This window comes from Ursus maritimus, unplaced genomic scaffold, assembly GCF_017311325.1.
Source record: "Ursus maritimus isolate PB19 unplaced genomic scaffold, ASM1731132v1 scaffold_15, whole genome shotgun sequence".
NCBI classification, from domain to species: domain Eukaryota; kingdom Metazoa; phylum Chordata; class Mammalia; order Carnivora; family Ursidae; genus Ursus; species Ursus maritimus.
The window spans coordinates 28,819,241-28,843,574 of record NW_024423897.1 but is presented as its reverse complement, the minus strand read 5'-3'; the positions used below and the strand labels follow the sequence as shown (position 1 = coordinate 28,843,574).

Genomic DNA, 24,334 nt, shown 5'->3' with positions numbered 1-24,334 from the left:
CAGACATCTGAATGGTGTGTATATTCCATTAAATATAGTCAAAGAAAAACTTTGCAACGATATGAAATCTGTGGGATACTATTTGATTGTCAATAATATCACGGAAATTGATTTTCTGAAGTGTAAATGCACTATTTATAAAGCTAAAAGCACCTAACCTGCACTGGCAAAATAATTTTTTAGCGAAAAGTTACTATATCCAGATACAGTATCTACTTACAGTCTAGCTCACCAAGTACATGGGCTCAACCAAGGAAAGAGGTAATTAACCTTCTCTGACTTGAGCATCACTGCTTTTTTCAAAAAAATTGTTTACACAAATGCAGCAATCTTAGAATAGTAATTTTAGCTCACAACAGGGTCTTTGGATATATGGTCTGTTTTTGGAGGTTGGAAGATAAATGCAAAGGCTGACCTGTAAAATACTCCCGATAATTTTATCCTCTTTAATTACCTGTGCATCTCTCCCGAGCACACTGGGTTAGAAAACAAGAATGCTGCTTTGTATCTTTGCCACTCTGCTAGCTAGATGTGTGAATATGGAATATAGTTTAATCTCTCTGGATCACAGGCTTCTTATCTCTAAAATGTGAATTAATTGAAAGTAAAACCATAATAAGGATACCTAAACAGAAAACTCTTCCTTCTTTAGAGCACCAATAACATTAAAGTGTAACCTAATATCTTTTAAGCTAAGGAAATATTGATGCTAATGTTGTCTATAAAGCATTAGTTATCTGGACGATAATTTAAAAAATGCAGATACGTCTTTATAGATATGTTTAATAAAGGTGAGCTCCATGCACATTCGTTCTTAGAATATTGATTATTTTGTTTGTTATGATTCTTTAAAATTGCATAGATTCAGCCTCCAGTTATTAATATTTAAACTGAGGGGGCACCTGGTTGGCTCAGTTGGTAGAGCACAGGACTCTTGATCTCAGGGTCAGGAGTTCAAGTCCCGAGTCGGGCATGGAGCCTCCAAAAAAAAAAAAAAAAAGGTAAACTGAGATGGAAAATGGGATATTTTACAATATTTCTATATAATGTGGTGATATTGTATTATTTATGCTAGATTTTTCAGAATTTCTAATAGAAGGGATTATTCTTGTGATTGCATAATGAATACCTCATGAATTTATGAGAGCTAGAATCTAGTCATCTGAATCATTTATAAAAAAAAGAGAATTGATTTGTAAATTTAATTTTTAAAATTCTGTGATTTCTCCAACGCACAACTTCCTGTAGCTTGCATGACTAGGAGGCTGTAATATTGCCAAGAAGCCAGGAAGAATGAGTCATCCAATCAGGAAACAGTGTTCCAATAAAGAAAACTTCCAGACAATTAAGACTTTTACCCCTTTACCCTTTCAAAACATTTAAATATATTTCGGAAGAATCATTCCTCAAATCAAATGCAAATTTTCTGATATTTTAAGTAATGTTTACCACCTTTTTAAAGGTGTTCTTAGGTGCTTTTTAGAATTTTTGTGTTTGCTTTTAACTACTAATAAATTTGGAAGAAAAATCTGGAGGATTTAAGGGGTGAACACAATTTTCAAAAAAAAGTAAGTTTGGGCAAACTGGAAAACAAAATTCCACAATTATCTACCTAAGGCCCATATGGGTGTGTCTGAGACTGTTCACTGTTACTGAAGGAAGCATGAACTGCATTATTTTCTGGCCACTGCTATCATGTGATTTGGAGCCTCCTCACCTCTCAAAGTATGTGTGAGCCAAAATTCTCATGTCTCTAGGATCAGCTCAGCTTTACAATCTGCCTGCCATATGCCACCAAAACAGAAGGAACCCTCATTGTAGTAAAAATACATTTTAGAAATTGATCAAAATAAATTGGAGTCCAGATGCAGGATGGGAGTCCTCTAACCAGAGCCTGCTCAATCAGTTGAAAGCTACCCTCAGGCAGACAAGGCATGGTTCTACACTGCATTGTGCCACAGGACTGGCTTTTTAGTTGTGGAATGTGGTTTTTATCATTTTCCTGTTTCTGCTCTTGCTGTGGATCTTTTTCTCTCTTCCTTCTCCATGCGCCTACCTTAGCAGCTCTGCATCTGCTTCTAATGTGTTGCTTTTCCACTAAATTCGAGGAGGGAACTTAATTCAGGGAGTCATTATTACTAGCAATCTATTCTCACTGAGGAAAAAGTCAAAATAATCTATTTGTATCATTTAGTAGACATTTGGAATCCCCTCTAAATATTACTTAATAAAATGGCAATACTGACGTTGAAGATCATTTTTCATTAAATATGCTAATACTAAGTATTTTAGTAGTGGCTTTTCCCCAATGGCTTTTTTAAAAAACTTTCAAAATTTTGTCTCATTAATTTTAATAATAACTTGGTGAAGTAGGAGGGCAACAAGAAATCTTTTAAATTGAATGTATTATTCTAAGATAATTTCACTTGGCAAAGCTGAAGCAGTGAATGTGAAATATAATCATCTATCTTATATTATCATCTGAATATATGTTTGTACCCTTTAAGTAAGATATTGGTAGAGTCAGAAAAAAGTTGAAAATATTTTGCATCAAAGCAGTTTAGACTTGCTTTATTTGTATATTAGAAGTACTTAATTTGTATTTGAAGTTCACACTATCAATCTACTAAAGTTCAAAACTCATGAGTTCTCATGCACTGTTGGTGGGAATGCAACCAGTGCAGTTACTATGGAAATAAAAAATTAAAAATAGAATTACCATATGATTCAGCAATTGCACTACTGGGTATTTACACAAAGAATATATAAACACTAATTCAAAAGAATATATGCACCCCTATGTTTACTTATTATTTATAATAACCAAAGTATGGAAGCAGCCCAAGTGTCCATTGATAGAAGAATGGATAAAGACATGACATACTAAAGAAAACCAACAAACCATGAAAGAGAAAAAAACAAGAAAGCATCAAAGAAAAGCTTCAGAAACAACCACAAAATAAGTAATAAAATGACAATTAATACATATCTATCAATAATTACTCTGAATGTAAATGGACTAAATGCTCCAATCAAAAGACATAAGGTGTCAGAACGGATTAAAAAAACTAGACCCATCTGTGTGCTGCCTACAAGAGACTCATTTTAGACCTAAAGACACCTGCAGATTGAAAGTGAAGGAATGGAGAACATCTACTATGCAAATGGATGTCAAAAGAAGGACGTAGTAGCAATACTTTTGGCAGACAAAATGAACTTTAAAATAAAGACTGTAACAAGAGACAAAGAAGGATATTATATAATCATAAAATGGACAATCCAATAAGAAGATATAACAATTGTAAATATTTATGCATCTAACATAGGAGCACCCAAATATATAAAACTGTTAATAAGAAACATAAAGGAACTAATCAATAGTGATACAATAATAGTAGGATGTTAACACCCTAGTTACATCAATGGACAGGTCATTCAAGCAGAAAACCAACAAGGAAAGAATGGCTTTGAATGATACACTGGAAAAAATGGATTTAACAGATATATTCAGAACATTCCATCCTAAAACAGCAGAATACACATTCTTTTCAAGAGCACATGGAGCATTCTCCAGAATAGATCACATATTAAGCCACAAAACTAGCCTCAAAAAATTCAAGAAGCTCAAAATCATACCATGCATCTTTTCTGACCACAATGCTATGAAATTAGAAATCAACCACAAGAAAAAAACCTGGAGAGATCACAAATACATAGAGATTAAGTAACATGCAACTTAACAATGAATTGGTCAACCAGAAAATAAAAGAAGAAATTAAAAAATGCATGGAAACAAATGAAAATGAAATACAATGGCCCAAAATCTTTGGGATGCAGTAAAAGTAGTTCTAGGAGGGAAATTTATAGCAATATAGGCATGCCTCAGAAGTAAGAAAAATCTTAAATATGCAACCTAATATTACACCTAAAGGAGATAGAAAATGAACAACAAACAAAACTTAAAACTAGCAGAAGGAAGGTGATAATAAAGATTAGAGCAGAAATAAATGATATAGAAACTGAAAAAAAAAATAGAATAGATCAATGAAACCAGGAGCTTTTTCTTTAAAAAAATCAATAAAATTGATTAGCCTCTAGCCAGACTTACCAAGAAAAGAAGAGAAACAACTCAAATAAATAAAATCACAAATGAGACAGGAGATAAAACAACCAACACAGATGACAGAAAGAAATGGAAAGCATTCCATGCTCATGGATTGGTAGAACAAATATTGTTAAAATGTCTATACTACCCAAAGCAATCTACACATTTAAGGCAATTCCTATCAAAATACCAACAGCATTTTTCACAGAACTAGAACAAACAATCCTAAAATTTCTATGGAACCACATAAGACCCCAAATAGCCAAAGCAATCTTGAAAAAGAAAAGCAACCTGGAGGCATCACAATTTCAGACTTCAAGTTATATTACAAAGCTGCAGTGATTAAGACAGTATGGCACTGGCACAAAAACAGACACATAAATCAATGGAACAGAATAGAAAACCCAGAAATGAACCCACAATTATATGGTCAATTAATCTTTGACAAAGCAAGAAAGAATATCCAAAAGAAAAATGACTGTCCCTTCAACAAATTGGGAAAACTGGACAGCTAAAAGCAAAAGAATGAAACTGAACCACTTTCTTATACCATACACAAAAATAAATTCAAATTGGATTAAACACCTAAATGTGAGATCTTGAAACCATAAAAATCTTAGAATGGAACACAGGCAATCACTTCTTTGACATCAGCCATACCAACTTTTTTCCACATAGGTTCCCTGAAACAAGGGAAACAAAAGCAAAAATGAACTATTGGGACAACTTCAAAATAAAGAGCTTCTGCACAGTAAAAGAAACAATCAAGGAAACTAAAGGACAACTTACAGAATGGGAGAAGATATTTGCAAATGACATATCTAATAAAGGATTGGTATCCAAAATACATAAAGAACTTATAAAACTCAACACCCCAAAAATGAATCATACAACCAAGAAAAAAAAAATAGGCAAAAAACATGAATAGACATTTCTACAAAGAAGACATACAGATGGCCAACAGACACATGAAAAGAAGCTCATCATCACTCACCATCAGAGAAATGCAAATCAAAACTACAATGGGATATCACCTCACACCTGTTAGAATGGCTAAAATAAAAATCACAAGCAATAACAAGTATTTGCAAGGATGTGGAGAAAAAGGAACTCTCATGCACTCTTAGTGGAAATGAAAACTGGTGCATCCAATGTGAAAAACAGTATGGAGTTTCCCCAAAGGTTAAAAATAGAACCACCCTATGACCCAGCAATTGCACTAGTGGGTATTTACCCAAAGAATACAAAAACACTAATTCAGAAGGGATATGTGCACCCCTACTTTACAGCAGGACTATTTTCAACTTAGTTGAAAATAAAGTATGGAAGCAGCCAAAGTGTCCATGGATTGATGAATGGGTAAAGAAGAAATTATATATATATATAGTATAGAACAAAATTTAATGGAATATTATTTAGCCGTAAAAAAGAATGAAATCTTGCTATTTGCATTGACATGTATGGAACTAGAGAGTATTATGCTAAGTGAAATAAGTCAGTCGGAGAAAGACAAATATCATATAATTTCACTCATATGTGGAATTTAAGAAACAAAACAAAGGAGCAAAGGGAAAGACAGACAGACAGACAGACAGACACACACACACACACACACACACACACACACACACACACCAAGAAACAGACTCTTTACTACAGAGAACTGATGGTTACAAGAGGGGAGGAGGATGGGTGGATGGGTTAAATAGGTGAAGGGGAGTAAGAGCACACTTACCATGATGAACACTGAGCAATGCACAGAATTGTGGAATCACTATATCGTATACCTGAAACTAATGTAACACTGTATGTTAACTATTAGTGGGTCACAGAGCTGTCCAGACAGACTACATTTCTCAGCCTCCTTGAGCAGAACATAACTAAGCTCTCATCAACGCAGTGAGTAGAAATGATGCATTTTCTCCATGTTCCCTTCCTTGTCATGAGCTAGAAGATGGACATGCCCATGCCACAGCTTCAAACACGGATATAAAACAATATTCTAGGGCAGTGGTTCTCAAAGGGTGGTCTTTGGACTACCATCAGCAACAGCAACTGAAATTTTGTTGGAAATGCAAATTCTCAGGTTCTCTAGACCTAATGAATCAGAAACTCTGGGAGTGGGGACCACAAATGTGTATTAAGAAGCTCTCCAGGTGATTATGATACATATTAAAATCTGAAGGTCATTGTCTTAGGGGACAGTGGAGAAACAACTTGGAAGAACGTGTATTGCAAATGGCCATCTAAAACAGTGCCACCCCACTCACCTGGCTTCTCGTCCCTCAAAATTTATTAGTGAAACTATTTAGTTCTTTGGGTCACTGAATCGTTTATGTTCTTCTTACAGCAGCTCAGCATTTGCCCTAAATAGTATTTATTCAATCTGGGATGGCCTGTTTAATATTTCCATCTTTAATATTTTGCCTGCTAAAATGGAAATCCTACCCAGGTCTTTGTAAGTTAGCACTAGCTCATTTGCCTAATGCCAAAGAACACCTGGCCATTTTTGCTTTTCTTTAATCTATTATACACATTGTTGACTGAACACTCTTTTAAAAATTTCAAATCAAATCTAATCTAACTCTTCTGCATCAAATTCTTACTAGACTCTCATAGCAGTTAGGCTACAGTTCAACACGGTTAAGGAGCCCTATGAGGTTCCACCTAATCTGACATGAGTTAAGCGCTCATCTCATCCAGAACCGTTTCACTTTTCTCAGCTCTAATCACACTTTCCTGTCTGTTCTTGAATCATGGCAAACTTTTTCACACCTCAGTGCTTTCCCCCATGTTGCTCACTTCACTATCTCCCTTCTACTCATTCTTCAGGTTTCTTCTTAAATATCATTTTCTCTTCTCTCCCACCCCCCACTGAATCTCACATGAATCAAGACACAGTCCTAAAATCTCTTATCATGTCTTCACATTTCCCTTCATAGCACTTTACAATTTTTATAATAATTCTTTTAAAGATTTTATTTTATTTATTTGACAGAGAGAGAGAGCCAGCGAGAGAGGGAACACAAGCGGGGGGTGTGGGAGAGGAAGAAGCAGGCTCCCAGAGTAGGAGCCTGACATAGGGCTCGATCCCAGAACTCCAGGATCACGCCCTGAGCCAAAGGCAGATGCTTAACAACTGAGCCACCCAGGCGCCCCCAATTTGTATAATAATTGACTGCTTTCTATGAATTTTGTTTCTGGGTGTCATGTCCCTCCCTCTCCCACCCACTGTACTACAAGAGGCTTGATGAGGGAAAGTACCATATTTATTTGCTCACATTGTTTGCCTAGCATCTAGTACCAGACCTGGCAAATAGTAAGCATTTAATAAATATGTATTGAATGCATAAAAAATGGATCATTAGAGATCTGACTCACAGAACATCTATCTCTGAAGACTATTTGGATCACAATTCCTTATAAAAGAATGTCATTTCCAGTGGTTTTATTAACCAGAGTGTTCCTATCTACTTCCAATTCCTGTTCCTATTAAACATGTTGTGCTAATCTAGCAGTAAGCATTTATGTAGTGATCTATTTGATCTTAGAACCTTACCACCTAGGTTAAGAGTACACCATATTCATGCACTGCTGTGATTTATTTTTCTATAAGACAGCTTCCATTACTACATTCCATTGCTAAAATTTTGCAATGGATATCCTTTTCCCAATGTATAATCTCATCATTCCTACATTCAAAACTGTTGTAGGTGGACCATAACCCAAACTTATTTCACAGTTTCCCCAGCAAGACAGTTATTGCTTTACTCAAATTAGACAATTCAATATTCCCACACATACCCACCTCTGGGCCTTTGCACATTTTATTCCTGACTGCCAGGAGTCTTCTCAAAATTAGGGCTCTTCTCTGGGACATTTGTCTCATAGTGACTATCTCTGCTGATATCTGCCTGCTGATTTCCCCTACATTCTTCAAGGCCCATTTCAAATGGGTCCCAATGACCTGACTAAGCAAATGCAAGTTACATTCACTAATTCTTATCCATTGTGCATTCTCGCCAGATTAGTGGATCCCTGGCGACCAAGCTTCTGCCCTGTGAAAGTGCTTAATAATGTATTTAAGTCTTATGATATGTAAAGGGCAGAAATACGATACAGCAAAATACTTAAAAGTGAACTTCAGGGAGTACATTCAAATGAAAATTCAAACATTTCTAAAAAATTAAGTCAATAGATCAGTCAAAAAAGAAAAATGGTAGAAAATGCAACTCTACTTTAGAGCCATCACAAGAAGCTGTCAGATGAGCTATAAATGATAAGTGTAAACTGCAAAGAATTAAATGAAGGATTGCTGAGAAGCATATGGGAAATTTTAGCCTATCACACAGAATATTGGTACAGAAAGTATCACTGAGTGAAAACAGATACCATATCTCCTAGTGGGATATATTAAAACACAAAGGTTGGTTGAAAATCAGTGGTATGAGAGATTTACAATTGGCAAAATTCTATTTTTCACCTTTGTTAAATTAACAGCCTCGAACTCCCTCCCTTTACCTGTCCCTATCATTATTACAGTACTTAGTTAATGTAAGAAACATTTTTCTCAGCTGCAAATGTAAAGTATCATCATCCTGCCAGGAGCCTAATTCATTAGCAGCTCAAGTGGCTACATGAAGCTAACCCAAGGGCTACTGCACCGCTGTTTTCCTAGGAGAAATCTCGAAGATAGTCCCAGTCATAGGATCTCCTTGGCCTGAGAACATTTGGCAGTACAACCACTTTAACATATCAGAGTACGTTAAATTCAGCTCCTGGGAAGCAAAAGTATATGGTAGAGCGGAATTGGAAATCTTTCTGACTAATTAAGGAACCATGTGGGAGTTGTGCTCATGGCATTCTCATTTGTAAAGGAAGGAAGAAAGCCTTTACGAATAAGGAAGAAAAGCAAGTAAAACATTTTGCTGAATGCACATGGATTTTAGAGCTACATCTTCCCCCTAAAAATGTTCCCAATCAAAATGAAGGCATCGAGCCATTTTTAATTTAAGCATTGGGTCAATTTGATTTTCCAAGGTCAAGATCATTATAACTTCAAAGCCTCTTTGCTTTTCTGAAGACAAATACTATCATAGCCTACAAATACTATCATAGCCTACAAAATCAGTAAATCAAATTAGCAGCTCAACTGACTAAATTTCTTGATAAGGAAGATAGGTTGAAAAGCAGGATGTAACTGTTCTTCTTTTCTTTTTAACTGAATAATAGAATTACCTATGAAATAGCATAGTCACTACTCCAAATTTTTCGTCTTTGCTCTGGTCATAGTCTTTTTTTTTTTTTTTTTTTGAAGACTCAGAATTACATGACAGCAGTGATAAACTCTCCCATCCATCCGTTTGAGACAATGGGTTCCATCACGTCCTAGAGGAGAACACAATCCTGATCAACCCAGAAACTAAGAAATTGCGTTAACCCTGATGAAAGGCACTTTGGTAATATACCTTTTACTTACAGAGAAATCAATCTCAGAATTACAGAGGGAAAAGCTTATTGAAAATTAAGTTTTATCTGTGTTTAAGCTAAATACATATGTATAATACATAAGCAAGTACTTGCTGTAACATGTGAGGCAATGTCTTTATAATATGTTTATATACAAGTAAATAAACAACATAAATATTTTTTAAAGATGTGCTCATGTATACTCAAGTGGCAGCATTCAGAGAAATACAAATTATGAACTATTATTTCTATTTTATGTTAGAATAAAGGTTGGACCTATAAACATTCTAAATCCTCACTGTCCCATCTGAGTACTGTTGTATCCTCAGCATCATAATACCTAGGTTTCTATGTACAGGCCTGAATGACACAATAGCTGAGACACAGGTGTTTCCCAATATGGGGCTTATACTCTCCTGGGCAGATAAAATATACACAACAAACAGATTACTATAGGTTGAGATGATCAGAGAAGACATCACAACCCTCCAAAGGGAAGGGCAGAAACTATGTAAACAGTGAAAGGTGTAAAAATATATAAAGGCATAGGATGAAGGGTGTAGGAAGTCAGACTCATCTGGTTTGTTGAGAGAACAGTAAATATTTGGCTGGAAATGAGGTTTGATTGAAGGGTTTGTAAGAGTTTAAAAGTTGATTTGGCATCATTCTTCCTCTATTCAAATTATTTTTGAAGGGCATATGACCAAGAAAATGTCTGTATTAACCACAATAACTTTATTCTAACTGATGTGAAATCTGTTTTATTGCAAATGAGATTTGAGTGCATTGAAAATGAGAGCAGGTCTTAGTGTTTAGCTTTTTGTCTCTGGTCGAACCACTAGCTTATACAAATTTGGAAGATTAAACTGATTAAAAAAGAAAAACGATTTCTATGGAATAAGAAATGTTTATGAAAGTCCTGATTATAGTTCTTCATTTACAAGGAATGAATAAGGATCTATGGATTTTTAACTAAAACCAAGAAAAAAATATTTGCCTGGAATGACCAGATTTAGAATGTTATGTTTTTAGGTACGATTACACAAACTTTTATAATTTGACGCGGTTTCATACAGGATTACTTACAACTCGCTTCCACGCCTAAGCGACTACTTATATTAAAGCCATAACTTCTTATTCCAAAGGGCCTTTAAGGAGCATCATATAAACTCTCGCAGAGATGAGGAAAATTTTATCACTGTTCTTTTCGATAAATTTAGCTTTTAAATTTCTTATCATTATTAAATTGAGAATACGACATTTTAAAAATTTTATAGAACATAAACGATATTTGAAGGCTGGAGTCTTTCGACCATTAGAAAGCACAGTCTATTTAAAAAAAAAAAAATCATTCCTGCACCTGTCTTGGATTTATACACTCTGCTTCCTGGATTCAGGAAGCTATTCAGTGTATAAAGGTATTTCAATTTGATAATTTCCTCATATAATTAAAGTGATTCTTTGGTCATATTCACACTTCACATTAAAAATCTTTCATGGCTTTCTGCCCATGGATGCTGCCAAGTAAGCGTCATTAAAGTTCCCCCTCCTACCACTGTCATGTCTAAGTCAGTCTTCCAAAGAGCCTGAACAGCTGTGGAAGCTCTTCACTGGAGGGTTTGAACTTTGAAAGAACTGATGAGCTTAAAAAGAATCTCTGAGGTGCCATTTTGAACAATGGGGAACACTTACAGACTGTGTGGTAATGAGAGATCCAAACACCAAGCGCTTCAGAGACATTGGATTTGTTATGTATGCCCCTGTGGAGGAGGTGGAAGCAGCCATGAATGCAAGGCCACACAAGGTGGATGGAAGAGTTGTGGAACCATAAACGGCTGTCTCAAGAGAAGATTCTCAAAGCCCTGGTGCCCACTTAACTGTGAAAAAGATTTTTGTCGGTGGCATTAAAGAAGACACTGAAGAATATCACCTAAGAGATTATTTTGAACAGTATAGAAAAATTGAAATGATTGAAATCATGACTGACCGAGGCAGTGGCACAAAGAGAGACTTTACTTTTGTAACATTTGATGACCACGACTCTGTAGACAAGACTGTCATTCAAAAATGCTATACTGTGAATGGCCACAGTTGTGAGGTAAGGAAAGCCCTATGCAAGAGAAAGCAAGAGACGGCTGGTGCTTCATCCAACCAAAGAGGTCGAAGTGGTTCCGGAAACTTTGGTGGTGGCCATGGAGATTTTGATGGGAATGACAACTTTGGTCATGGAGGAAACTTCAGTTGGTGAGGTGGCTTGGTGGCAGTCAAGGTGGTGGCAGATATGGTGGCAGTGGGGAATGCCTATAATGGATTTGGTAATGATGGAAGCAACTCTGGAGGTGGCGGAAGCTATAATGATTTTGGCAATTAAAACAATCGATCTTCAAATTTTGGACCCATGAAAGGAGGAAATTTTTGGAGGCAGAAGCTCTGGCCCTTATGGTGGTGCAGGCCAATACTTTGCCAAACCAGGAAACCAAGGTGGCTATGGTGGTTCCAGTAGCAGCAGTAGCTACAGTGGTGGCAGAAGGTTTTCATTACTGCCAGGAAACAAGGTTTAGCAGGAGAGGAGAGCCAGAGAAGTGACAGGGAAGCTACAGGTTACAACAGATTTGTGACTTCGGCCAAACACAGTGGTGGCACGGCCTAACTGCTACAAAGAAGACATATTTTAAACAATACTCATGTGTATGTGCTAAAAACTCAAGGACTGTATTTGTGACTAATTGTATAACAGGTAGTTTAGTTTCTGTTCAGTGGAAAGTATAAAGCATCCCAACAAAGGGTTTTAATGCAGACTCTTTTTTGCACCAGTGCTGTTCATCGCTAAATGTAATAGTCTGATCATGATGCTGAATAAATGTGTCTTTAAAAAAAAAATCTTTCATGTACATCAAGTATACCAAAGTGAGTGGGAAATTTCTTATTCTAAATTCATACTGTGTATTGTGTTGAAATTCTTGCTTATTACATAGTGAAAACTGCACACCTAAAAGTTGCTATTACTATAATTGTATGACAGGAAAGAGAATGATAAGTCTAAAAATAGTAGTAGGCTCCCCAGGGCTGTGCAAGTATAAGAACTAAGTTGCGGGACTATAAAGACACAGGATGATCAAAAACAGTTTCATCTCCTGAAGACGAGATAAACTGCAGACGTATCTAGAAAAGAGAGTAACCACCCAAGGTCAGTTAAAAAAAAATGGAATATTCACTTTGGGGGAGTTTGTCTAGAAAGATGTTTTCCAAAGTGCACTCTAATCAATTAAAATACATGGGGGTTTGGCAAGGAGGGCAAACACAACAAGTTAAATGTTCAGGGTACACACACTTATCCAAAGAAACCACACTTTGATACATTTTTTCAATCAACATTTCCAAACTTGCTTGGCCAGGGAACAATTATATATACGATTGGCCCTTGAAATAAAGTGGGGGTTAAGGGTGCTGACCCCTAGCACAGTCAAAAATCTGCATATAACTTTGACTCTGCCAGAACTTAACTACTAACAGCCTGTATAAAGTGATCTCTTACACTGGTTTACAATTGTAAATGGTGATCCAAGGATCAAGACTCCTGGAGGTATCAAAGCTCCACAGAGGTGGGGAGGATAGAGTGAGAATTTTCCTGATGGGATTAGAGGGCAGATTGTTCTGCTGTGAGTCCCCTTCCCAGCCCCCTGTACCTTCTAACACTTGACCTGGGCATACAGCTTCAAGAAAACCACATGGGGATTTCTGAACTATGGTCACATAGTTGGGAGACATGGATCTAGGGTTTGAATCACACATGAGAACACATAACTTGTGGACACGGTCTGACTCCTGCCAAGGAATTGGAGAAGGCTAGGCACAGGCTCCTTATCGCTTTGGTGGTGGAGGAAGCGAAGTACTGAGGGATGGATTAAGAGAGGGATGCAGGGGTGCCTCTCTGTGGACCAGATATGAACCATACAGCGGGGCCAGCATTATGTCTTGGGTCCTGTCCAAGAGTACCACCTGCAGAGCAAGAAGCCCAGAGCAGAAAGAGGTTGGAGATAACTACTCAATTCACAGGACCTCATCTAGGGAAGTACAGAAGAGAGACTCAATGGGTGTTACCTGAAGAGCCCAAAGTATCCTCATAAAGGAACTGTCAGCTTTAATCATCTGCCATACCCACAAAAGGATACTATTGTTTTAAAAAAAATTTTTTTTTTTAAAGATTTTACTTATTTATTTGACAGAGAGAGAGACAGCCAGCAAGAGAGGGAACACAAGCAGGCGGAGTGGGAGAGGAAGAAGCAGGCTCCTAGTAGAGGAGCCCGATATGGGGCTGGATCCCAGAACGCCGGAATCATGCCCTGAGCCGAAGATAGACGCTTAATGACCAAGCCACCCAGGCACCCCCAAAGGACACTATCTTAACACATGTAGCAGGTGATTAAAACTGCCTCTTCCCTTCCTTTTCCTCCCTCCTTGTGTCTTCTCCCTGATGACAAAAAGCAGCTCCTAACAGGCTTATGAGCCTATGGAATATGTCTACCTTCCTCATTTCTGACTTCTAGACCCAAAAAGTTCTGGGGGAAGGATATTATTTGTTCAGAAAAGATGACCGTCTCTAAATAAACTTAAAAGTGACAACTGGAAACAAAAAGTACGATTGCTTTTGGTTATTTCTGAAGTTGAGCTTAGTCTACTGGTTATAGAAAGTTTGAAGCTTCTAGTAATCCAGAGCAGGGCATCAAGAGAGACACATTTTAAATGCCACCTGTCTCACACTACAAAGTCTCCATATCTGACGGAAGGGGAAAATGTTGCTGTCTGAAAAGTCATAGAACACAAAACACGATGACCCATGAAATCGGCAACATACATTGTGATTCAAGTCAGAGTTTAATCTAAAATTCTACACTGTGAAGATCATGGAAATTATTTGGTGAAGAGAGAGAATGACGATGATGATGATGATGACGATGATGATGATGATGATGATGATGATGATGATGATGATGGTGATGATGATACTCTAGCCCTGTCAGATTATTATCATTGGTAAACTGTGTAAGTAAGGATCTCATAATCAGAGGACCTACTGGTACTGCTTAGGATGATAGAACAACTTCAGGTTGGGAGACCCCAGATGAACAGATGTTCCCTAGGAAGCAGAGTTAAATGACTCTGAGATTCCAGACGTACACAGTGGCCAGATGACTTGCAGTAGATAAGTGCAGTAGACTAGCTTTGATCAATACTTTCACTGGAGCGCAGCAGTATGGCGAGTGATGGAGAGACAATAGAGTGTTATGTCTAGGTGTGAATTCTGGGTCCGATTGGGTGGGTTGAACACCAGTGCACTCTGAATGGCTACTATAAAATGTACTGGCGCTCACTTCTTTTACATCAAAAATATGTTATTAATGGGTATATGGCAGTGAAAACAATATCAATGTTAATTTTATAGTCATCCATGGGAGAGGGTTACAATACACCTAAAGACAAATATTAACTACAAAAAAAAAGCAGTTCCTCAAAAGGTTAAACATGGAATTATTATATGACCCAGCGATTCTACTCTTAGGTACATACCTAAATGAAATGAAAACAGAATCTCAAATTATACTTGTACTCAAATGTTAACAGCAGCTCTATTCATGATAGCCAAAGGAGGAAACAACTCAAACATCCATCAACTAATGAATGGATAAACAAAATGCGGTATATCCATACAATGGGATATTAATGAGCCAAAAAATTAATTAAGCACTGACACATGCTACAGTTTGGATGAACCTTGAAAACACTTGAAAGATCATATATTATATAACTGCATTTATATGAAACATCCAGAATAAGGAAATTCATACACACACACACACACACACACACCTATTATCAGCTCTTTCTGATTAGATTGCTCCATATGTCAGAAGGTAATAGATTACCTGTCTGCTTGCCCTCTGTTAAGCCCTTTGTAATATCAAGAACTGGATGACTTGAAATATTGCACGCATCATAATATCTTTGCTTATGCTTATGATTGCATAGTTGAATAAACTGGGCCTCCAAGTTATACTTGGCTTATAAAACAGGTCTAAGAACATAAAAATAGTGAATTCACTTATTATGCAATACAATGGTAATAAACACAATACTGTAAATTGAAGATTTGTTCTTAAGAAAAATATTTACCAATGATGCAGACAAAAAGGAGATGGGAAAAGAGCATTTTTTTTTTAAAGCAACGTCAACTGGAAGAGAAAAAACAGTATAATAGAAACATATACCTGGTTGTAGTCTTATCTTAAATCCCCGTAAAGTTTGCCCAAATTCCTTTGAGTATATAACTTTCAGTCAAAGTCACCACTGTATAAAGTCTCCTCCCCCTTACTATGCGGTTTGTTCTTTCCAATTTAATTGAAGGCTTTATTTTAAAATGTACCTCAAAGCAATTTTAGTGGTTCATCTTTTCATTACTTCAGTAATAAAATACCAACTTGCTCATTGCAATAGTTGGTGGCAGTGTAATTACATTCAAGGGAAATAAAGTATCCGGGTTTCTTTTCTCCTATTGTGTGATTATAGTGTGGAAAACTTCTGTAAATAAAACAACAACTGAAACAATCTTTGGCTATTTTGTAAGTAATTATGAGTCTAGCCTGCTATCACTCAGTAGGAGAAGTATTCTAGATATTTTAATCATTACTTTCAGACATGCTCTTTGTCAAGGTGTGCCCCATATATTCCATCATGTTCAACTAAACTTCTACATTATAAATCCTTCCTTCAGTTATGAAATATTATTATTTATCTGTCAGAAAGTTAATGATGTTTGGTCAAATATATACATTCTGTCCGATTATCCAAGGTTTAGCCCCAGACAAAATAATTCAGCATATGAAAAAAGAATCCAATGGATATATCATTGCATATATTTACTTTTCCTCTCTCTTTTGAGAAAAGTTTAGAACAGCAATCATTTTAATTAACACACTGTGCATAAGGATGCATGACAGCAGCTGTTAATATGCATTTTTAAGACTAGAGGGTGTGGTGACTTATCTAGATAGAAGAGCAACATATGTTCGGCTAAGCATATGGGTTATAATATAAATTATGATTATAATGCAGAGAAACACAGACAGACATGTGCAATGGCTGCCTATTTCCATTTAATTGTTAGTGTATTTTGCTAACGTATACTAGAGAAGGCTGCATATTATTTTAACTGTTGAAGTATGATAGAACATGATCAATGATAATACTTGAAATCAGCTTCATGCATTCTCAAACATGTAACTGTTTTTTCTGTGAATGTAAATTCAGACTTTCAAAAAATGCTATTCAAGAAAGAAATTGGAAACAAATGAGAGCTATAACAAGCATCTTGAAGAAACTGCAAAATATCAAAACAGATTGTGTTTTCCTAATTATACATTTTATTTCATTATATTTTTGATAGAGTAATAGTTTAGTTACCTTGAACACTATTAATTCGATTTACAAACTAACTGGTTGAAGATATTAGTGATAAAACAAATTACCTTCTCTTGATACTGCCGCCTAGAGGAATCCAAAGACTGGATTAAAGCTGTGGCATGGCCGACAAACATGGCGTAGCAGGTGGCCCCAACGATCATGCTCAGCATGGTAATCCAGAGGTCCGACATGCTGACTGGGGCCTGGGCTCCATACCCAATGCACAGCATGTGACTCATAGCTTTGAAGAGTGCGTAGGAATACTGCTTTCCCCACGAATCATTCTGGAACAGAAGAGAAAAAAGAAAACAGGCTGAGCCATAACGATAGTGGAATAAGAAGTGAGTGTGACCTGTACACAAAAACATTAGAGAATGCGCATGGAGAAACATCCCTGTAATGGCACATTTACCCAGATACTTCTCCTCAATCACTACTCAGATGACTGGATGTTTTTCAAAGCTTGCCTACCACTAGGAAACAGACAAAACCTACTGTTAATATATGGATCCCAAACATCAGTTTTAGGTTTGTTGTTTTTAAAACTAAAATTTCCTTTGGGACAATGGTGTGACTGTCATATAAAAATGCCAAGAATGAATGCTGATGGGTTCATTCCAAAGTTTCTAGGAAATCTGGTCATTTTCTAGCAATGTATTTGCAAGCTGAGAAATGTTGCTGGTAAATGTGAAGCCAATGGGCCTAAGGAAAAGAATTTTTATCAAAACTACAATGTTAAATTTAAAAAATCCAATTTGATATATTTGCATAGTCCTTAATTTTATATTTCTTAAATGACAAATAAACATACTTTGGAAATGCAGGTCTGATACATGGGAAGATCTCCCTGAAGTCCTCCCGCAGAGTAACGTAAATGATCATTCAAATGTCAGGACTGATGATGGATGTGTCTTGTCGGCTTTTTATAAAATAATACAATAAAATAAAATAAGCAAAATAATATCTTGGCAAACCCTCTAGACAAAAAGAAGCTGACTTGAGATTTGTTATTGCATGCAATTTCTGAGTCCTTTTAAAAATTTATTCCAAGCTCAAGTCCACAAAAATAAGCTATTCAATATATCTTACCTACCCTTTGATAAAATTTAAAGGATTTTTTTGGATCAATTTGTATTAAATCTCCTGGCCAAGACTTACATAATCTTTAAGGCCCAGTGCAAAACGAAAATTTGGGGCCCTTTAGTTCAAAATGTAGGGGGACAAAAGTGCTATTAAAGATAATAATATATAAATTTTCCCTTTAAAAATATTTTATTACTTATAATAGTAATAGTGGTAGATGAGTAACAACATAAATTTATGAATTTCAAAAAATAACATTTTTGTGTCGATTATATATAATATGATAAATAGAAATACTGTATTATTGTGATATATTGATTGATGATATAATTTTTCTGGCTTAATTTTCTGCAAAATCATTCCTTAGGTCTTCAAAATTGATACAATTAGCAATTTCATTTTCAATTATAAAATTGTAAGTGACATCATTTGTTTTGGCTAATGCAAGATCACAAAAATTTTCTGATAGTTTTTGAGAAATTTTAAGAAAGATCTTTCTGTTGATGCAACTATTACTGGGGCTATTAAGAGTATTTTATACATTGTGGCAACATTGAGATAAATTTCTGATTTAACATACAAACTTTAGTACATTTGGAGCTGATGATTCTAATGGAACAATCTTTAAAGATTTAACTGTTCATACAGCTTAGTTTCATGTATGAATGTGATTTTTAATTAAACTTTTTATTTTAAGGTAACTGTAGATTAACATACAAATGATAAGAAATAATAGAGAACCCATGCACCTTTCATCCCAAATAGTAACATCCTGACAGTTTGTACAATGTTACAACCAGGAAATTGACATGGGAACAATCCATTGATCTCGTTCATAATTTACCAATTTGCCAGGACTCATTTGTGTGCGCTTAGTTTTATACAATTTTATCACATGTATAAGTTTGTGTATTCATCACCACAGTGAAGATACAGAACAATTCCATCACAACAAAGATTCTTTACACTGTATAGTGAATTTAATGTTGAATGTAAATGTATGCATTGACATTTTAATATTTCCTCTGACATTTCCTATAATTCACTGAGGTTGTGCAAGAAACCAAAAGCAGTTTCATGATTTGCATATAACCCAAAATGCCTATTTATGTATTTTATTCCTTTATTTTCAATTACAAGGAAAATTTAATTAAAAATTTTCTTCTTTGTTAATAATTGGCTCATTTAAAGTTTCATATGAAAATAGTGTTATTTTCCATCAAATGTGATGATCTTTAATCTATTTCTAGGCTGGTGGATATTTGCTTTGCAATGTTGCAGGAGTTTTCAAAACTGGACATTGTAAACTATGAAGAATTCTAATAATACCCTGATATGCTTTATCGCAATATCCATGCATCCTCCTTATTTTGTAATAATTTATTGACAAAGTTTACCATCTGAGTTCCCCGAGTATTATCTTGGAATTGAGAGAGAAGATTTAATATCTGTGTAGATACTGCAGGGACGGGATCCTGGGACTGAGAGTCAGCTGCTCTCTCCCCAAGATTCCCATCCCTGCTGGCATGGGGGAGTCACTCCTACTCTCATAGTCATGGCTGTTGTTGTTGCTTTGGGGGTTGCTGTGGCCACTGGTATCCTGGCCCAGTTCTGGCTCAGCCACGCTGGGGACACAGCATTTCAGACTGCTGAGGCATGCACAGGCACCACGCCTTGCTGTCAGCCCGAGTGCTTGGCTTCTGCGTTGCCTACTGTGCCTACAGGCCTGAACCTGTGTGTGCAGAGCTGCCACTCACGTTCATGCCCCACTGTCCCAGCGGACTTCGCTTACAAAACATAACTTCACAGATAAAATTATTAAGAATGTCAAGATAGCTGAGCTTTATAACAAGCACAGTGTCCTTCAGGAAGTGCGTGCCCATGCAACTACAAGGTCATACCCCATGCCCACAAAGCCATCCCTGCCTTTGTCAAATGAACTCTTAAATTATCAGAAAATTGTAAGTTATTTAAAAATATATTGAATATACATAGATTTTTTTGTTCATGTTTTAATGGGGTTTTCCAAAATCAAATTTATAGATTTAAAAATAGGACATGATAAAGTGAAAAAACTCAACCTCATAAACTTTGGAACTGCATGTGGCTGTGAACAAAAAATAACCAGCCCCATTTGGCTGGAAGAGTTAATTTTCTTAAACTGAAATTCATTGTTACTTATAAAAGTTGCCCTATCTATCTAATCTATCTATCCACCCATCCATCCATACATGTATGTGTGTGTATACACACACACACACACACACACAAGCGTAAAAACGAAATTCAGTTTTAAGAAAAGAAAATTATTTGTATATTATATTATGCCATGCAGATAGTATAATGGATCCATGCATAAGTTTTCATTTTGATGAATAAGCAAAATTCATTCCTTACACTTTTTTTCATACACAAGAATACATAACCATTCTACGAATAACCCTAAAGTTCCCCAAATTCTAGATGTTCCAGGGACAAGAAATGGAGTAGTCAATGAACAAAGGAATGTGTTCTATAAAAATCTTGAATGTACCTGTTATTTAAAATGACATATTAAAATTGCTAAAATTCAATTCAGTAATATACTGACATACTAAAAATGAATTCATTACAAACCACATTGCAAAATAAACAAAGGCTTTAATTCTTAAGATCTATTCAAAGAATGAATAGAAAGAAAATAAGCTTGGCTTGTTTCTGACGGGCTTTCAATCTCTTCTGGGCTCCCTTAGGACTCCAATTCCCCTGTCATGGTGACTTGACATGGTAATATGATGATCTTCTCATGTACCTGGCATCTACTCAAACATTAGGGCTGGGGCCATGTCTCACTGATCATGTTAGACTAAACTGCATGATTCAGTGGAGACACTAAATATTTTTACGTGAAAACACTGTTGTGAAAAAGCATGAATAAATAAATTTTGACCGTGCTGTTAAATCTAATGCAAGATTCCTTTCCTTATATGGGGGCATAGTCATGTAGTTAAGGCAACTTGATGGACTTGGATATAATGGGAATAATTCAAAAGTCCAATGGGGTGTCCAGTGGAGACTGCACTTTAATTCTGTTTGTATTGTTTATTCCTTTGTTTTTGAGGGGAAGCAGTATGTGGAGCTGGAGAAGAAAGTTTCAATTTCCCAAAGGAATGCAGTTAGATAACAGCCAAACTGTTTTGTATAAGAACGTGTGTTTATCTCTCACTGGCTGTCTCTCTGTCTCTCTCGAATGAATAAATAAAATCTTAAAAAAAAAAAAAAGAATGTGTGTTTATGTTCATTTTCATTTATCTCCTTAGGCACGCACAACACACACACACAAACACACACATAAATCTTGGCCTTTCTTTCTACAAAAATGGATCATGTCACATATACTTTTCTGTGTATAGCTTTTATCACAGGAAAATTCCTCCAGATAATCTAGTGTCCATATAACTATGTAATAACCCATTGTTGATTATGTCATAGTTAATTCTCCATTTTTCTATTGTTTTCCAGTTTTTGCCATGTCAGACTATTCTATAATAAACAACTTTGTATATATAACCTTTATAAAATATATTCTCAGGAATGTGTTTGTTGGATCAAAGAGTAAAGTGTTCAATTTGATTTTAAAATATATTGCCAGACTTTTTCAAAGGCTGTAACTTCTCCAAAAACAAGTAAAAATACATTTCATCACCTATTCTAGGGAGAAATAGTAACTCACTATTACTTTTATTTACATTTCTCTGACTAGGGAATTTGAGAAGGTTTTCATATACTTAGTTAACCAATTGGACTTTCTCATTTCTGGTGAAATTCTTAATTTTTTCTCATTAATTTGTAATATATATCTGAAGACTGGGTATCAATTCTTTAACTATTTCCTTTAAATATCTATTCCTGATCTACTCTCTGCCTATTAATTTTTTAATGATATAATTTGCCATATACTTTAATTATTTTTTAAAGATTTATTTATTTTAGAGAGAGAGACAAAGAGACAGAGAGAGAGAACATACGTGAGTCAGGGGAGAGGGAGAGGGAGAGGGAGAGGGAGAGAGAGAATCCTCAAGTAAACCGCCCCACCATGGGGTGATCTCAGGACCCGAGATTATGACCCAATCTGAGCTGAGATTTTGATGCTCAACGGACTAGGCCACCCAGATGTCCCAACATTTTAATTATTTTATGTAGGAAAATAAATCTGTAAGTTCCCTGTGAGGTGCTGAATTTTCCATATTAGTTAAAAAGATCTCCCTAAATCTGAGATTATTAATATGTAAATATTTTGGAGATTATGTTATTTTTATATTTACTTATATTTACTTCTTTTAACTAAGAAATTTTTTTTGGGGGGGGCATGTGGAACAAAGCTCACATTATCATTCATTCTGAAAGAATTGTTTCTTGAGGCTGCATACAACATTTAATGAACTATCTGCTCCCCAGTGACATAAAAATGCCTCCTTTGTTCTACATTGTCTCTACATACATTGGATGTTTGTTTTGGGGCTCAATATTTTGTTCCATGAATCTATTTGACTATTTCTATGCTGGTATCATCTCAAATTACAGTGACTTTATAATCTATTTTAATATGCATGTAAAGCAAAGACCCTTCTCACTTCCAAAAGAGATCCTGACTGAGTTATAATGTGAAGAAATTTGAGCAAGACCGTTTTAGGGTAAAAATATGGATACGTGATTCTGGATATGGGATAGGCATGATATCTGGGGGGAAACTATGGGTGAGAACAGTCACCAAACCTGAAAATTCCTATCTGGCTGCTTGCCTATCTATCTCTCTGAAGATAGACGGACTCAAAGATCAGCCAGTCTAAACTATAGAGAGGATACAAAACACAATAAGGAATACACTAGGAAACACAGTGGTGGCCAGTATCAGAGGGGTAAGAACGTTTTTCAGTACAGTATGGGAAGCCATGGAACATTTTTCAAGAGGAAATGGTAAAATCTGACCTGTGCTTTAAGAAGACTGATCAGGAAGAATTGTTGAGTAGTGGTTCTCAACTGAGGATGATTCTGTCCCCCAGGGAACATTGTTAAATCTTTGGTTTTTATAACTGGAGGAAGTGCTATATTTTGTAAAGATTTATTTATTTATTATTTGAGAGAGAGAGAGAATGAACATGTGTGAGCAGGGGGAGGGGCAGAGGAAGAAGGAGAGAGAGAATCCCAAGCACACCCCACGCTGAACATGGAGCCCTACATGGGGCTCCATCTCACGACCCTGAGATCATGACCCGAGCTGAAACCAAGAGTCCAACACTAACTGACTGAGCCACCCAGGTGCCCCTAGAGGAAGTGCTGTTAACATCTGACGGGTAGAGGCTCTTGAAGCTGCTAAATACCCTCCAATTCACAGAGAAGCTCCTCCACAGCAAAGAATTATCCGGCCCAAACTTCCAGCCTTGGTGAGGTTGAGAAATACTGGTGTGGAGAATGGATTTAACGATGACTAGTGAAAGAAGTCAGTTTAAAAGCTATTATAAGTTTAAGGGAGGTGAAATGAAAACTGAAATAGCATAAAGCATAAAGTATAAAACAAGAACAATAAATAATTTTGAGAACATAAGGTCTATAGAATGTAGCATATTAGATTTTTATGAAATGGTAAAAGAAAAAGGAAAGTAGAATGATTCAGGGGGTTATGGAAAATTTAGAAAGATTCATGCAATTTAGGCTTTTCTTTACAGAGGACACTGATTAGGTGGTAAGGATCTTTTCTGTTAACCTACAAGACCAGAATCATTCTCTTTAGACATTGAATTACCTCTGGGCATATTGTGTGTACGAGGGTGACCCCAGCCCTCACAGTGGAATGTCAGTATTTAGGCAGCAGCCATGTGATTCGGAGGCTGCTGCTGAGAGAATCCCAAGTGGAGGAATGGTATTTTATACTGTTACCTCCCTCCGCTTTATCCCCTCCTCCCCTCCCCACCAGCCCCACCCACTGTTACAACCCCAGCTACAACAGCTCAAGCCAGAAAGGTAGATTGACCCCAGTGATATATACACACATAAGGTAAGTAACAACATAAACAGTGTGTCAAACAAATGCTTAGAAAATAAGTTAAACTAAGAATATAAAATATAAAATATTTTTCAAGGTTATCCTTGAAAAACAGTATGATGGTAAAAACATGCATGGCTCTAAACTGTTCAGAGTACCAATTATTACATTAAATTAATCAATCTTACCATGATATC

The 24,334-nt window shown here is 36.1% G+C and overlaps 1 protein-coding gene and 1 pseudogene across 1 annotated transcript in view; one reads left to right on the top strand and one right to left on the bottom strand.

The window, feature by feature from the left end:
• Positions 1–24,334, bottom strand: part of HCN1 (hyperpolarization activated cyclic nucleotide gated potassium channel 1) — a 373,578-nt gene that overhangs the window by 93,122 nt on the left and 256,122 nt on the right. Inside the window, exon 4 of the mRNA XM_040630450.1 lies at positions 17,098–17,316. Within this exon, the coding sequence (XP_040486384.1) occupies positions 17,098–17,316 (219 nt within the window). The remainder of the gene's footprint in view (positions 1–17,097; positions 17,317–24,334) is intronic.
• On the top strand, positions 11,071–12,135 carry LOC103664753 (annotated as a pseudogene).